Source organism: Mesoplodon bidens (assembly GCF_964165515.1).
Source record: "Mesoplodon bidens genome assembly, chromosome: 1".
In the NCBI taxonomy this organism is placed as follows: domain Eukaryota; kingdom Metazoa; phylum Chordata; class Mammalia; order Artiodactyla; family Ziphiidae; genus Mesoplodon; species Mesoplodon bidens.
In genome coordinates this window covers 4,711,420-4,728,118 of record NC_138176.1, presented here as the reverse complement: position 1 = coordinate 4,728,118, position 16,699 = coordinate 4,711,420, and the positions used below count along the sequence as shown (strand labels likewise).

Here is a 16,699-nt window from a genome sequence, read left to right as displayed (position 1 = left end):
GTTGTCAGGGTTCATCCGTGAATCAGTTCCTCGCTCTTTTTTACTTTTTATTGTATAAATATACCACATTTCGTTTATTCATTCATTAGTTGACGGATATTTGCATTGTTTTCACTCGGGCTATTATGAATAATGTTTTGAACATTCATGGACACGTTTTTACATGAATGTTAACTTTTAATTTCTCTTATGTAGACACCTAGGGGTGGAATTGCTGGGCCATATCATGACTAGATTGCAAACTCATATCACTTAACATCTGGAGGAACTGCCAGACTGCTTTCCAAGCAGCTGCCCCGTTTGAATTCCCACCAACAATCCACAAGGTTCCATCTTCTCCCCATCCTCATCAACACTTATCATTATCTTTTCAATTAAAGCCACCCTAGAAGATGTGTCCTTAGCTTTTTAAAAAATCTTTTTATATCACGTGTGTGTATTCCTAAAGAAACAACTGTTTAGTTTTGTCTGCTTTTGAACGTTTTTCAAAAGTTGAGTTGGGGCTTCCCTGGTGGCGCAGTGGTTGAGAGTCCGCCTGCCGATGCAGGGGACATGGGTTCGTGCCCAGGTCTGGGAGGATCCCACATGCCGCAGAGCGGCTGGGCCCTTGAGCCATGGCTGCTGAGCCTGCGCGTCCGGAGCCTGTGCTCCGCAATGGCAGAGGCCACAACAGAGAGAGGCCTGCGTACCTCAAAAAAAAAAAAAAAAGTTGAGTTGGTTTTTCCACTCAAAATTATGCATTTGATATTCTCCTATGTTGCTGCCTATAACTGTGGCTCATTCATCATTATTTCCTTATACTCCACGACACAAACTGTACATCCTGCATCCATTGACTTGCCCCTTCTCCTGTCATGGGCATTTGAGTTGATTCCATTCTGCTGTTTTACAAACAGTGCTGTGGGTACTTTCTTGTGCGTGTCTCCTGATGCACAAGGAATAGTAGGTTCCAAAGAGACAAAATGCTGCATTGGAGAGTGTGTGTGAAAGTTTGAATTTGCAAGACGTTTCCTGATGGCTTTCCAAAGTGGTTGTGGTTTCCAAAGTGGTCAGTGGGTGAATATCATTCAGCGACATCCCTAGGGTTGTCTAACGTCCTCATTTTTGTTAATTAAGTAGGTATAAATTTCATCTCTTTGTGGCCTTGATTTGCACCTCTCTGATCCCTGTGAGGTCAGGCGTCACTATGCATATTTATAGAGGACATGTTTTGTCTTGTGCAAAGTGCCTGTTCATGCCTTTCACTCATTTTTTTAGTGGGTTGTTTGCCCTTTTCTTATTGATTTATAGGATTTCTTTACGTATTCTTGGTACTGATCCCTTGGTTTTACGTATTGCAAATATTTCATCCCAGTTGATGGTCTGTCTTTTCATTCTCTTGATATTTTTGGATGATGCAGAGTTAATTTTATTATAATCTGATGTTGCAATCTGCTGTATCATGGTTGGTTTGCTCTTTGGGGCTCTTGTTTGTTAAATCTGTACCCCAAAATGAAAAGGTATTTTCTTCTTCTAAGGCTTTCACAGTTTTGTTTTTGACGTTAAGTCTGACCCTGTCTTGGTTTGTTTTTTATTAAGGTTCAAGGCTACCATATATGGTAGGGCAAGTTCTACGCTGCCCAACTCCAGGAGGGGCTGGGGCATTCATATCAGCCCAGGTAGGGTGTGAGTCAGGGATCCAGTTCCCTTTTCCCATATGGAGAACTGATTTCCCAGCTCCATTTACTGAGTAGTCTCTCCCCTGTGTCATGTCACTTCTGTTCTGTATCAAAGTTGCAAATACACACACGTCTGTTTCTGGACTCTGTTCCCTTGGTCAACAGGCACTGGTAGCATTCATATTCGTGTTCATATGTTGTTTTCTTGGTCAGGCGAAATACGTTAAATGCTTTGAGAGCGATTCTGCATCAGATCCTCAAAACCGCTAGCAGCAAATTCTTTCTGTGTTATCCCCCAAGGATAAATGCTGCCAGTATTGGCCGACAGAGGGCTCAGTGACTCATGGAGAAATAACGATCGAGATAAAGAGCGATACCCTTTCTGAAGCCATCAGTATACGAGACTTCCTGGTCACTTTCAATCAGGTATTGTTGCCAAAGCCCTTTAATCTCTCGTGGGCATCACTCGGGGGTCTCTGCTTGTCATTGTGCCAGGATGTCCTGCCCTTTCAGGCTTTTCCGGAGCCCCATGTTCAATTAGTATCCACGGTCCGTGAGGACAGTAGGAAGCTGTGTTATCAAGTGGCCAGTCTCCCATAAGATTTGACCTCCGTGGTCCCCTGCTTCCTTGCTGGAGCACGGGGGTGGTGGGGCAAAGTGGCCAACTCCGAGAGGCGTCCCGCCGCCACCCGCTCCCCAGGAGCAAAGACCGTGGCCGAGAGCAGGAGGAAGGAATGGATGAAGCCACAGAGGCCTCCCTGGGGCTCTCTGCCATCCCCCCTCCCCACCGGGTCTTGGGCACTGCTCCGTGGCAAGCATGGGGACGCTGTGTGTCAACTGTGGGTAAGATGACCCATCTATGGGATTTGATTCTGAGCTCAAGGCGGTCAGAACAGCGAAACCCAGCTTTGCCCAAAGACTTGTTCTCCTCCACACGGGGCACAGAACGACCCAGGGCCACTTGACTCAGAAACTGCTCATCTCCAGCCTTGAAGGGACGTGTAGGGTCCTGGCTTCTTAAAAAAAGGGATGATTCCTGTTAGCTCAAACAAAATTGCCAAGGATCCCATAGAGGGGTCTGGTGGGCCCTGGGGACTTGGGGGCGCATCCTCTGAGTGTCCTGATCCCCACCCAGAAGGAGGCACTGCTGGCCTCTGCTTTAGGGTGACCATGGCCTACAAACACCCTGACCGGGAGGCCAGCCAGATGGGAACTCTGCTGGCCGCCAGACACCGTGGCCCGAGTCCCCGGGAGGGCAGGGGGGCCTGCGGTGGGGCAGCACTGAGGCACCCTTCCCACCCAGCAGCCCCCAGCCCGCCAGGAGGAGCAGACCCGGATCGTGCGACAGTTCCACTTCCACGGCTGGCCGGAGATCGGGATCCCCGCCGAGGGCAAAGGCATGATCGACCTCATTGCGGCCGTGCAGAAGCAGCAGCAGCAGACGGGCGATCACCCCATCACTGTGCACTGCAGGTGAGCGGCCCCTGGGGGCCCGGGCAGCCCTGCTGGTGGGGCGGACACAGACCCCACGCCCAGTTCGCTGCTCCCAGCAGCATCATTTGCCTGGACGGTATCCTACCTTAAGCACATCACATAACGCAGATGCATAGGTGTCATCTTACCATAGCACGCAGAAGGCTTTGGGCGGAAGGAGTCATGAAATGCCTCAAACACACATTTCTTTGTGCTTTTTAAGTTGTCAGAAAAAAAAAAAATTGCCAAGCACCGCTCAGACAAACCCTGACCTTGAGTCGTCTTCCTTTTTTTTTTTTTTTTTTTTTTTCCGGTACGTGGGCCTCTCACTGTTGTGGCCTCTCCCATTGCGGAGCACAGGCTCCGGACACGCAGGCTCAGCAGCAACGGCTCACAGGCCCAGCCGCTTCGCAGCATGTGGGAAGCCCCCTCGTCTTCGTTTTGAAAGACCATCTGACTCTGGCTGGTGTGCCCAGCCAGCATAGCAGGAGGCTCTTCTTGAGCTTCTCATGGATGTCCAGGCCGGGGTCCATAACGGAGGGCCCGCCGCTCCATGCCCTCCCTCTCAGCCTGGCTCCCGAGTTAGGCCCAAGGGCAGAGGGACACACTGGGGGAACCCCTGGACACAGCTGGGCGCCCCCAGCAAAGACTTTGAAAGACAGCATTATGAGGGTAGAGGGTGAATCCGGCTGAACCTAGACACGTGCCAGCTCACCTTTTTTCTGGGCCAGGCCCCCCTGCTGGCAGGGACCTTGACCACCCTTGCAAAGCTCTTCCTTGCGTTTGGGGAGTTTAATCTTGGGGGTGCTGACTTGCCTCCAAAGCTGCACTTCTGTTCCTTTGTCTACATGTGTGGCTCCCTTTTTTTTTGCAACTGCCATTGGCACCGACTCACTTCGCCTTGTAGCTAAATAACACCCAGCTTGGAGGGTTTGGGCCTCTTTCCTTGTCTGGGACCCGCCTGGCGCACTTCCGGCCTGGCCAGCAGGGGGAGCACATGCCTCGGTTGGTTTCCAGTCCCTGGTGCCTTTGTAGATGTTGTTTTGAGTTCCTTCTTGTTCCACCTCCGCAAACCCAGACTGAGCTTAACGCGTGTTGGGCACCAGGGATGCAAAGGTGAAGGAGACCCACAAGGTCATCCCACGTGTGAAAGGCAGACGCAGGGAGAGCAGCCGTAGAGTCAGCCCACAGGTGGGATTCCAGGGCCCAGAGGGCAGCCGTGCATCCCCAGAGGGCTCCCTGGAAGAGGCCAGCCAAGCCCGCCTCCATTAGGTCTGGTCTACGCAAGGAAGAAGGGAAATGGTTCCACCAGCTTAAAAACTTGTAACCGGTCCTGATTCAACTCATGTTGTAATTAGGCAAGTGTTTTAGGAATTTTATGTTTGCTGACGCTTAGTCCAAAGCTAAGCTACCTATCAATGATTATTAAAAATCCAAGTTCCGGGGCTTCCCTGGTGGCACAGTGGTTGAGAGTCCGCCTGCCGATGCAGGGGACACAGGTTCTTGCCCCGGTCCGGGAAGATCCCACATGCCGCGGAGCGGCTGGGCCCGTGAGCCATGGCCACTGAGCCTGCGCGTCCAGAGCCTGTGCTCCGCAACGGGAGAGGCCACAGCAGTGAGAGGCCCGTACCAAAAAAAAAAAAAAAAAAAAAAAAAAAAATCCAAGCTCCAATCATTCCAGTACTGACATGTAGGGCTTGGCGGAGGCTGTGGGATTCTCCTGCCCGTGGGTGAGTTTGAGTATCTCATCCAGCACGTTTTCTCTGCAGTGCTGGAGCTGGGCGCACAGGGACTTTCATAGCACTGAGCAACATTCTGGAACGGGTCAAAGCTGAGGGGCTTTTAGACGTATTCCAAGCTGTGAAGAGTTTACGACTTCAGAGGCCACATATGGTGCAAACCCTGGTAAGAAAGCATTTCCAGAGGAATGGAGAATGGTTTCATGTTGAATTTCATGTCTGTTTCATTGAAGGAGTTCAAGTCCACGGGGAAGGAGGGAGGTAAAGTTTCCAAGAAAAAGAGCCAAAGCTTCCAGTCAGCTCACAGTAAAGCTCTACAGACACCTTCTTCCCTTGCGTCTGGCTGGGGTCTGTCCCCCGGGCAGGACACGGGAGGAGGGGCACACCCATGACTTCAGATGACAAGACCCCTTGGGCAGAGGCACAGATGATAGCAACCGTTACGTCAAAGTGACCTGTTCCTCCAGATTCCAACCTACATTTAAATATGCACCAAGTTCAAAAACAGCGCTGACGCCTACAGTCCTGATTCTTGTAATCTATCTTCCACTGTTCGTTTGGACTCTTTTCCTTGGCTGGATCTCACTCAGCCTCCAGACACTGCCCAGGGGCCTTACTTAAGGAGTCCATGCAACGCACAGTTCCTTCTTACATTCTCTTTCATTTCGTGGTGAAAACACACACTTTCTGGTTTTCAGAAGAGATGCCTCTTCACCAAATTTGGTGATAGTTCTGCAACAGCCAAGGTCAGTTTTAAAGGCTGTTACAACCCGTCGTTTTCCCCAAGGCTTCTTATTTTAGCACTTGCCCTCCCGGCCCGGCCCACTCATTCTCTGTGCTAACTGGATCCCGACTCAGGCACTTTCCTTTCCTTTCCCTTCCGGGGGGCTGGGTGATCGGGTGGGAGTCTCAGTAGCTGGAAGGGAGGACCCCTACCGTCCATCCTTGGCTCTCCTGACAACTTGCCTGCAACCGCAGGGCAGCAGTTTTCTGCCTCATCTTTTCTTCCCCTGGAAAGCCCAGCTCCTTCCCATGGTGGCTGGACTGAGACTCCAGAACGGCCAGCCAGGCCTCTTCCAAGCCAAAAGCCTGTAGATTTTTGTTCAACGGGAATTTAGAGAAGAGGCTGAACCCAAGGTGTTGGGAAAGACGAGGGAGGGGGATGAGGAACCGCCCTTGGTCCCCCTGCTTCCCCAGCTCCCATGTTCACTGGGCCGGCAAACGACCAGGGTCTGCAAGGAACCAGACCCTTTTAGGGTAGCTGTGGTTACTTGAACCTGCCTGCTGACCGTTGTGCACGCGTGGCTTTCCAAGACGCACAGTAGGCTCACTAAGAAAGCCCTGCCGTGGCCATTTTCCCCATCTCTTTCATTTCCTCTTTTGAGTGCCCGTTATGGGCCGTGTCACACAACCCGCTTTCTGGTCCCCTGTTAACCCACCACCTGGCTCTAGTCTCACCAGCTCAAAGAGCCAGTGGGAGGTCAGGAGTCAGATGATGTCCAAGTGTTCCAATAAGTTAACAGCCTTATACATAGGCAACACATTTTTCTTTTAAATTCCAGTAAAATTGATATAAAGCAATGCCCTTTTACAGTGTAAATTTAGGCTTAAAATAATCTATATTCTATCTTATTTAACTTCTATAGATTATTTTCATTACACTATGAAGTTTGATGTTAAGTATGCTCATTTTTTTTCAGTTCAAAAGTGGTTGTTTTTAAGTTTAAATATGAAAACTAAAGATCTCTCACTCAGACTGTCCAAAATACACGAAGCTAAAGTTAAACTGAACATTGACATTTTCTATGTAGAAAAACAGCTTTATTTGGAAATGTTCATGCGCCTAAAAACTAAATTATATAACAGAAGCTGATACACAGTAGGATATACAGCATTTCAATAACTGGTCAGACTTTTTTATGTCTTCTCTTTAAAGTTTCTCCTAATTAAATTAGGCAAAAAATTTTTTCATATTATTTTAATGTGTTCTTGTTTTTCTTTTTCAGGAACAGTATGAATTCTGCTACAAAGTGGTACAAGATTTTATTGATATATTTTCTGATTATGCTAATTTCAAATGAAAATTCCTGCCTTAAAATATTTTTTAATTTAATGGTCAGTATATTTTGTAAAAATCATGTTAATTTATTTCATAGTTGACATTAATATCCTCCTAATTTCTTTGTATATATTTTGTTATGCTTTAAAGGCCACCTGCTGTAAAGTTATTAAATCTTAAATACCCCTTTTAAAAACTGGAATAATGTATTAAGGTCAAATAATATTCCATAAAATATATATTTCTGCTAATATCAGTAAAAATATTTTAATTTTTCATTAGATTCATATCATTTCATTTCACACAGTCAGCACCTCTAAATGTTAAAAATCTTAATATGACAAGTGTGTTTATTTATGCAATGTGCTAACCACAACTTCTTTAGAAAACAGTCGAGGACTCAGATATCGGTGGAAAATACATTTTCCTGACACTGATTTTACAGCCCTGAGCAGTGGCAGTTTTTTGAAAGCAAACTGTTTGTGAAGATACGGTGTAAATAGGGAATTTTGTAGTCCTCAGTCTCAACCCACATGGTTTATCTTTACATTTTAAAGATCAGAGAAGACTTTACAACCTGAGTCCAGGTCTAAAACACACTGGAGTAGTCAGTGACTATATAGTAATACTTAAAAATGCATTTATTCAAGGCTGCGTCGTGCCATCTTGGCCAGATGAGAAAAGATGTAAAGGCCAGTGGTCTAGTTTGCACGGGCCTTGGGTCCGGCAAAACCAGTTATCAGAGTTTCAGTCCCACGGCGCTGGGCGCTGCTTGACTGTCCGTCTGTCTGAGAATCACACCCACTGCACTTCTCACTCCCCCCTGCCCCCCGGCCCCCCGCCATTCTGCCCTTCTTGTCTTGAGCTGTGCCTCAGGGCATGACAAAAACCACTTCCATTCCAAAAGGTCAGATAGAGCATCTGACACGCCTGGAAGCAAGGAGCTCCCCCCTGGTAGAGACAGTTGGGCAGCCACAAACAATTATGCTTTAAACTTTCTGAGAAGCATTTTGGTATTTAAAAATCTGTTGTAAAAGCTAAGACTGTTTGTAAGAAAAGAAATCTTAAAATCTAGATTTATACAGTTTTTTTTAAGTCCCACTCATCGATATTTAATAAAAGAGAAAGAGAAATCCTTAATCTAAAGGCTAATTTATTTTTGAATGGTTACTAGCGAGACCTCTGACACTGGATAATAATGATGTCACTGCCAGACAGGACTGGCTTATGGGGCAAAAAAAAGAGAAGGGATGAATGTAGAAAGGTTTGATTTAATGGCAGTGATCTGTCTGTGGCTGTTAGGTACCTAGCAGATGAGCACAATATTAAAAAAAAAAGACATCTGAAAACATTTAACATGTGCATTTTTGGGTACACTTTTTGCTTTTTAAAAGAGATGTGAATGTGAAGGCCTTCATTTGATATTTCCACTGGTAACTGATTGCACAAAGGTAACCCAGGGTAAGTTACGTCCTAATAACAAGCCCACGGGTTATCAAGCTTCTGCTACTCCTCCGAGCCCCACCCGAGGGTCAGATGAGGTGCCCAGCTGGACGGACAAAAGCACAACTTCGTGAGCGCTGCCATGGCCACCAGCCTGCAGCCCTGGGCTCCACACACAGCTGAATGCGTCCCTCACCCTTCTGGGTACAATGATTATGCATTTGGGTCGAAGAGAAAATGGAGGGAGCTTTGCAAGATGCACCTGGTGGCCCTGTTTGTTTTCATCGTTAAAGTCCCAAGCCCGAAGCCCTTCTTGACTAAAGGGGAAGAGAGAAAACTGAGCACCACAGCCTAGAAACAGAGCCGGTGTTTGTGGTGAAGGCGACCTATAGGGGTCATAGAGTCGAGGCGCCTGGATTGGGGTCTTAATTGAGGAGCCTTTAATGAGAATCCTTCAGGTCCTTCAATGGTCTTACTGGCATCTCTTGTCTTGAGATTAAGGTAGACATTCTCGGGAAGCGCCCCGTTTGTGTGTTCTTCCGCCCCCTTGGTGCATCCCCCTTGTCTGCTGCGCTTCCGCCCTCATGGTTCTGAGAACAGAGGAGAAGCCACTGTCCCTGGGTTGCAGGACCCCCTCCGCCTTTGGGGCAGTACTTGCCTCCCAGCAGCTGCAGCCTCCTGGCCTCGGCCGCGGTCCCGGTTCAGACAGCCGTGGTTGGCGCTCCGGGACTCCTGTCCTCTCTGTCTCGCTGGGATAGGTTGACTCTTCCTCCCCTTTGGTGAAAGAAAGTCCATTGTACATAACAAAACAGCGCCAGGCTGGTAAAGTCATTTTTCTTTGCCAGTTTTCTCCGTTGCATGCGGCTACATTCAAATGCCAAATAGCGATTAGAAGACTACCATTCTGATCTCCTTGCTTTATCAGTCACTGTGTGACTCACTTTACTGTTTCTCTCCATGTGCTCTACGAATGAAGAATGCATACCAGTGTTTTAAAAGGTATTTTTATGTGTTTTTAAAAACTTTTTAAAACGAGCCTGACACCTCTGTTTCAGCATTTGGAGTCATGCCCATGTTATTTTTTTAAATGTGTGATTACTGATACTTCTGTTGTGTTTGTGTTAATTTATGTACAATCTTTATAATATATGTATGTATTCCGGTTTCAACTCTCATGTTTTCTTTTACTCCATTTATCATTTGATCTTGCTCTGATTATGATGCCAGTGAATGCTGCTGAATTCTTTGTATATGCAAATTGCAAGATCCAAAACATTCTGATGCAAGGATAAATCTTTACTTTGACTTCCAGCCTGCGTCTCTTTCTTCACTGAAGTCTCCTTATCTCGTTCCTCTGCCTTAAATCCTTTTAGACAAGACATTCATTAGGAGGGAAGCATTGATTTATGCAGACAATTTTAGGACTTGTAAAATTTAGCTCGGACGTGGTATAGAAACAGCCCCCCGGGCATGAGTGGGCATGATGGCCAGTGGGCCGGTCTTCAGAAGTCCTGAGGGTGAGTGGAGCACTGGTCACAAATGGCCCTGCAGAGGGCCCACGTCCCTCCTCGAGTCCAAACAGGGCTCCGAGCTCTGAGCAGTGGTTTCCCAGAATCTACGAGGAAGGTGACCACGTGCTCAAAGTCCACAGCCAGGTGGGGTCAGAGAGCCCTTCTCATGTCGCTTCTCCTCCTAAAACCTAAACACCTATTAGGCCTCCCTTTACACACCTGTGTCTCTGGTGACCCCGGCTCTCTTTTTCAGCTTCACTGCCCTTCCCCAGCTCACACCCCAGCTTCCTCTTTTAGATATTCCGGGCCTAATGTGGAAATCTAAACATATGCTCCTTATTCTTGGTTGTATTTATTTAATACATTTTATAAGCCTTGTTATATTTGTTACAGGTGTGATTAATTAGGATGAGGGCCTAGGAGTCGGGTGGGCCATTAGGGTAGGTCCATTCTACTCCAGTATGAGGGCATCTTTATGAGAAGAGGGAACTTGGACCCAGAGACACATGCACAGGGAGAAGAACATGTGAAGAGAAGGCAGGCCAACGCTTCTGCAAACTAGGAAGCCCGGAGGCTGCCGGAGACAAGGGAGTGGGTTCTCCTTCACAGCCTCGGAAGGAAGCAACCTTGACTTGGCCTTCATTTCTGCAGGACTGAAGACAATAAGATTGGGTTGTTTGAACCACCTGGTTTGTGGCACTTTGTTAGGACAGCCTTGGCAGACCAACACCCTGCCCCCGCTGACCCCTACAGCCAAGGTTTCTGTTGTTGGATGTCCCCGAAAGGAGCCCTGAATGAAGCATGTGGGTGCAGGTAGCTAAAGGGGAGGAGACCCCGGCACGTGCGAGTGAGGGAACAGGACGGGAGGGGCAGCACAAAGACCCCCCCCCCTCCCCGGGGACTCGACTCTGCAGTGATGCCCGAGGGCCTCCCCAAATCGCCTTCCCAAAGGACTGGACCCTGGAGCCTTGCCCCGCCACTACCCCCGGCCCAAGTTGGAGGTTTTCTCCAGCGATGCCAGCCCCTGGTCTCAAAGGACGGTGCCACCCTGGCAACACAGGGAGATGCGTTTGTTGTACAAGTTCAAAGCAATCAGAAAGAGTGTGCACGAACTTGGCCTTTCACTGGGTTCCTCTTTTCCACCTCAGTCCATTGGTAACTTTGGGGTACCTCCTTCCAGACAGCTATCTGCAGATTTAAACCTGTACAGTTACATAAACACACGGACTCTTGCTTGATTGTTTGTTTATAAAAACAACAGAGCCGAACTCCCGGTATATCATCGAATCCAGGATGACAAAATTGCCAAACCCACTTTGTTTTGCTGAGAAAGCAAACACACTGCCAATTATTTCTTGCAAGACACCGTCAGTTTTTTTTTTTTTTTTTTTTTGCTGTACGCGGGCCTCTCACTGCTGTGGCCTCTCCCGTTGCGGAGCACAGGCTCCGGACGCTCAGGCTCAGCGGGTGTGGCTCACGGGCCCAGCAGCTCCACGGCATGTGGGATCTTCCCGGACCGGGGCACGAACCCGTGTTCCCTGCATCGGCAGGCAGACTCTCAATCTCTGTGCCACCAGGGAAGCCCAAGACACCGTCAGTTTTGAGATACATCCTGATGTTCGAGGTTAATATGTAAAAACCTTGTATCTTAGAAACGACAAAATGCACTACCTGCGGGCAGTTGTGTAAATTGCCCCTTTGTCCCGCCTTAGGATCGGGCCATGTCAGTATATACACAGCTTCCTCATCCTGTCTAAAGGCTGCTTGGCATTCCTGGCATAGAGCTACTCTGATGGACATAAAACGTGGAGACTGACCCTTTGTTATTCATGTTATAAATATTTCCCTTCGACGCTTTATAAAAGACTGTCGTCGATGGCTATCTAACGTCCCTTGTCCAGGAAGCTTGGGGACTTACCAGCCTGACAGGGTTGCTGGGTGTGTGGGTGGTTCCGCCTGGCAGCAGGGCCCTCTGTGGCCCTTGCATGGTGGCACCCAATAAACGCATCACACCAAACATTCATGCCTGTGGAATCATCGTGTAGACGCCACGAGGGGCTTCATATGAACGAGTCCTGGGCACTTTTGGTTCCTCTGTGAAGAGCAATGTTGCTGACATCCATGTGTCAGCACAGCGCTCTGTACCAGGAGACGGCCCGAGGCCTGGGGGTCTGCACGGCACCGGAATCAGGGTCCCTTGGGCTGTGGCTGGAGCATCGCATCTGTGTCTGGGAAGATGACCCCACCAGCTCCTCTAGAGGAATCGTCTAGAAAGCCCAGCAGACAGGCAGATCCCAGTCACAGTGTCTTAACGTCGTCTTTAGTTCAGTAGCTGGACTTGACTCTGGAGTTGACATTTATAATGTACTTTCCACGACGACCCGGACACCTCCACCCAGCGCGCCCATCTGCTGAGGCCTGAATTCCTCCATCTTGACTATGTTTAGGACTCAGGATGGCCCTTCCCTCCTGCCTCAGCCCCTCCAGGTAGTAATGAACTTGATGCCCAGACACCCAAAAGCCTTTCTCTGCCCCTGACAGACTTCTTCCTGGGAACAAACCGACCCACCACGGGCTCCCACCCCGACTTGCCCGCAAGTTCACTCCCAGGATCTCCTCACGTTAGGACGGCCAACCTCGGGGCCACACGCATCTTCGTTTGCTGACTCTGCGGCCCTGACCAAATCCCTGGGACTCCCCACTTCCGTCCCGATGAATAGGACGGAGCCAGGGTTGTGGGGAGTCCCCTTCCCCGAACACAAGGGCCGTTCCTGCAGGACCAAAGTGGGCCTGCTGGCCAGGAGGGACGCAACTGTCCGGCCACGTCAGAGCTGGGGAAATGCAGATAGGAGGCCAAGGAGCCCACGCCCACCCCAGCCCGTCTGCCACTCACTGTCTTGCTTTGGTTTGGGTTTCTTTCCCTTCCCTCCCTTTAATAAAGAATGCCACGGGTTTTAAGATCATTTCATCCCAGACACCTCCTGCACTGGGTCACCAGGGTATAGAGACTTGTCCATCCATGGTCTGCCCTCCTGGATGGACAAAGCTTTGTCCTAGAGGGGGGCGTCTAGTTTTCACTGCACTGTGTGCCACGAGGATGCACAGCAAGACCCCAGGATGCAAAACGGGGGACTAACCCAGCCTGGGAAATGGGGAGGGGGTGCACGAGGCTTCTCTGAGGGAGTCTCACTGGAGCTGAGCTCGGGGCTGAAGGGGACCATCTTGTGAAGCAGGTGGGGAAAGACCCAGGCAGAGAAAAGAGCAGGGTGTGTGTGTGTGTGTGTGTGTGTGTGCAACTGCATGTATGAGTAGGTGTGCGTGCGTGTAAATGCATGAATGTGTACCCAGGTGTATATGTGTGTAGGAATGGGTGTGGATCCATGTATGTTTATGTATATGCATGTGTATATGTGTATAGGAAGGGGTGTGGATCCATGTATGTTTATGTATATGCATGTGTATATGTGTGTAGGAGTGGGTGTGGATCCATGTATATGTTTATGTATATGCATGTGTATATGTGTGCAGGTCTATGTATGTGTGAGTGTGGGTGGAGGGGTTTAACTAAGAAAGACAAGAGTTGGCTGGTACAGAACTGGAGCAAAAAGGTCAGGGAGAGATTGTGGCAGCCATATCACAGAAAAGCTTGGAGATGAAAAAGTAAAAATAGCTTCCATTGTGCTCGCTTCGGCAGCACATATACTAAAACTGGAACCATACAGAGAAGATTAGCATGGCCCCTGCGCAAGGATGACACGCAATTTCATTCCATATTTTTTGTTATACGGCAGAAACTAACACAACATTGTAAAGCAATTTATACTCCAATAAAGATGTTAAAAAAAAAAAAAGAATAGCTTCCATTTACTGAGAACTTTCCATCAGAGGGATGGTTACTCACTTGGAATCTGAGGCTCAGAGAAGGTACCAAACCACACAGCGAGTAGGTATTTATTTCTTGCACCCCTTTCTCAAACACACAATTAGCCTGGCTAAATATTAGTGGTTAGTATTTATTTCTGACCCTTCACCCTCAAGAACGCTAAAGGATATGTCCTGTGGGCGTGTTTTTTAAACACTTGTTTGAATGACCTTTTCTAATCCAGCACCTACAACCCTATAAAATAAAACTACTCTTATGCTCTTGAAATACTGTACTTACAAAAGTGAGAAAATATGCTGATATATTTCAGTGAGCTTTTTGGTTAGAATTGAACCCTAAGAGCTTTTTAATTATTTTTTATCCCATTCCCCAGGCATACAGCTAATTGAAATTTTTCTATATGTAAGGTTCATAATTACTACTAAATGCGAAGTGTTGGCAGAACAACTTAATCATAGAAAATTCCTGTTTTACAATTTCTTGAATCGTGCCTACCTAAATGACACGTGTGACTCACACCTTCAAATAGAGTGCCTTTTCTAATGAGGGTTGCGTTTCCTAAAATACTCTCCCCTCTGCTCGCCAGAATCCCACCCCTCTTTCTGGCCCCTTCCTGCTTCATCCTCAACCCTCCTACCTCCATCTGTCACTCACCCTCCCTTAAGATTTCAGACAACACTGTCTAAAACTGTATTATAGCAGCCAAAATAGCAAAAGCAAATACCACTGACTCAGCAGACACGCCTGGATTCATGTATTCGTTCAGCAAACATTTATTATTATGTGGACCTGGCTCCATGCCAGACGCAGGGGTTACAAGAGTAGACAGACAGGGGCACCAATGTTACAGTTCACACTCTAGGGGACAGCGACCTTTTCTTATCTTCCATCCTTACCTCCACCTGGCAAGGTAGGTGAATGGGGAGGACTCCATACAGGTGACTGGAGGGAAGGTGTGCTCATTTCTGATTTAGGGAACACAAAGGAACAGGAGGACAAAGCAGAACAAAGCAGAACAGCAGTGTGATGGACGGCTCTGAAACTGAAGACAGACGGAAGTCCAGGTTTAAAACGAGATGTAGGAGCCATGGGCTCACATGTTAAGTGACTCAGAAATGGTGGGGAGAAGAGCCTCATGCTCTGTGGCTGTCAGAAATGGCCGTTCTCTTGGGGGAAACATTTGGGTTTGTGTTGCTCCCTGTCCAAGGTGACCTGATGGGGACTAAGTCAGGTCAATAGGTGTGGTCAGAGAAAACACAGGTGAGAGCAGATTTGCAGCAAGCTTAGAATATGTAAATGACATGAAAGCTCAGAGGGGTGCTACAGTTTGGAATTGAGGGGCACCCTGGCCGATGGCCCTAAGGTTGAGTGGGGGGGATGACTTCTCAGATGAAAGCAGTCCTAGTTTAGACAAAGATACTGAACGTGAAAAAGGCAAGCTACCCGTCATTCCTCAAAGTCTCATCGTTAGCCGGAAAACGGCAACACAAACTGTCCTCCAAATCACACAGTTATGCCCTTAAGTGGTCAGGACACCAAGGAGAGGACAGTCCTCGGCAGACGACCCACAGCCCTAGTGCCTGGACCCGAGGTCTCCCCAGTGTAAAGGTATATCTTATCTTGTAACTTTCATTTTTCTCTTCCTATACCCACTCATTCATATTTCCAGAGTGCCTGCCTGGTGTTGGGGAGGCAGGATAGAAGCCCCGCCTTTCACATTTGGATGGAGGAGGTATGTACATGAGGGACACAGACACACACAGAAACATGTACAACACAGCACGGCAAGTGCCTGAGCCCACGGCCAATGGGGGTTGACCGTGGAAGTCACAAACTCCAGGGCTTCATCTCGCCAAGTTGAAGGCCACACCTTGGCAAACCCTCCCCCGCCCTTGCCCCCCACCCACCCAAGTTTTAAATTTTTTTCAGTTTAGGAGACCCAGCAGTCTCCTTCATAACCTCCGCATGGGGGTTTGGAATAAACTATTCAGAGTTGGAAAATTCCAAGCTTTCTTCCCTTCAACCTGCCCTCCCCTCCAGACAGCATTATTTACAGAATTCACTTTAAAATTTACGGCAAATATTATACTACAACTTATCGCTAAACTAAATTCTTTACATGTTTTTCCCTTTTAAACTTCTTGGCTATTTATCTTCACTGTCTCGATGACTTCTGGTTCTTATTTTCTTGACACTCACATTGTCATTTTCCTGTTTGGGAACAAAAATATAACTCTCAAGTAATTTAAAAGAACAATTATTGTAACCGACTCTGCAAAAACCCCGATCCTTTCTAGGTGTGATGCAGGTCTTTAGTCCTAGAAAATTAATCTTGAGGTTGGAAATAAACTTTAAGATAGAGCCTGTAAAATTTGCCTTAAACTGTTTTTACTATTTAATTTTTTAAAGTTAAATATTGTGTCCTTTGATAGAAAGGTTTGTAAGCTATTTTTAAGTTAATACATCATAAAAGGAGAAAGAAAATTTCCACACAAATACATACATTTTCACTAATTTTCATAAACACCATTCAGAAAAAGTGAATTCAAAGGTATAATCAGGCTGAAATCTTTTTTTTTCTTTTATACACAAAGGCAATTATTTAAGACCTTTATTAACAGGTGCTTGCAGTTGGTTGACTGCTTTGAAAAAATCAAGCTGTAAACTTTTATTACAAATAAAAAATGAGGTTCTTAAAAACCTCAACTTGACCAGATGTGAAACAAATTAAACACCAGAAGACCCAAAAGGTTTCGGCTTGGTTTCTTTCTCAGGCCAAAATCTTTAGGGTCTTCTAAACTGAGGTGTTTGAAGGGGACCGCCCCTCAATGCTACGTGAGTGTCAGCAGAGAACACATTTGGGACGGGACAAAGGAACACCAGACTGCCTCCCGGGTGGGAGCTCTGAACAGTGCTACCCAGCTAAACACACC

General features: G+C 47.5%; 1 protein-coding gene across 3 annotated transcripts in view; it reads left to right on the top strand.

The window, feature by feature from the left end:
- PTPRE (protein tyrosine phosphatase receptor type E) overlaps positions 1-9,603 on the top strand; it is a 169,883-nt gene extending 160,280 nt beyond the window's left edge. For 2 of the 3 annotated variants that reach the window (XM_081249584.1, XM_081249586.1), the window contains 4 exons: positions 1,959-2,084; positions 2,962-3,131; positions 4,901-5,036; positions 6,877-9,603. In XM_081249584.1, the coding sequence (XP_081105710.1) occupies positions 1,959-2,084; positions 2,962-3,131; positions 4,901-5,036; positions 6,877-6,951 (507 nt within the window). In that variant the 3' untranslated portion in view covers positions 6,952-9,603. The remainder of the gene's footprint in view (positions 1-1,958; positions 2,085-2,961; positions 3,132-4,900; positions 5,037-6,876) is intronic. The other variant, XM_081249585.1, reaches the window with a different exon arrangement.
- The last annotated feature ends 7,096 nt before the right edge of the window (positions 9,604-16,699 follow it).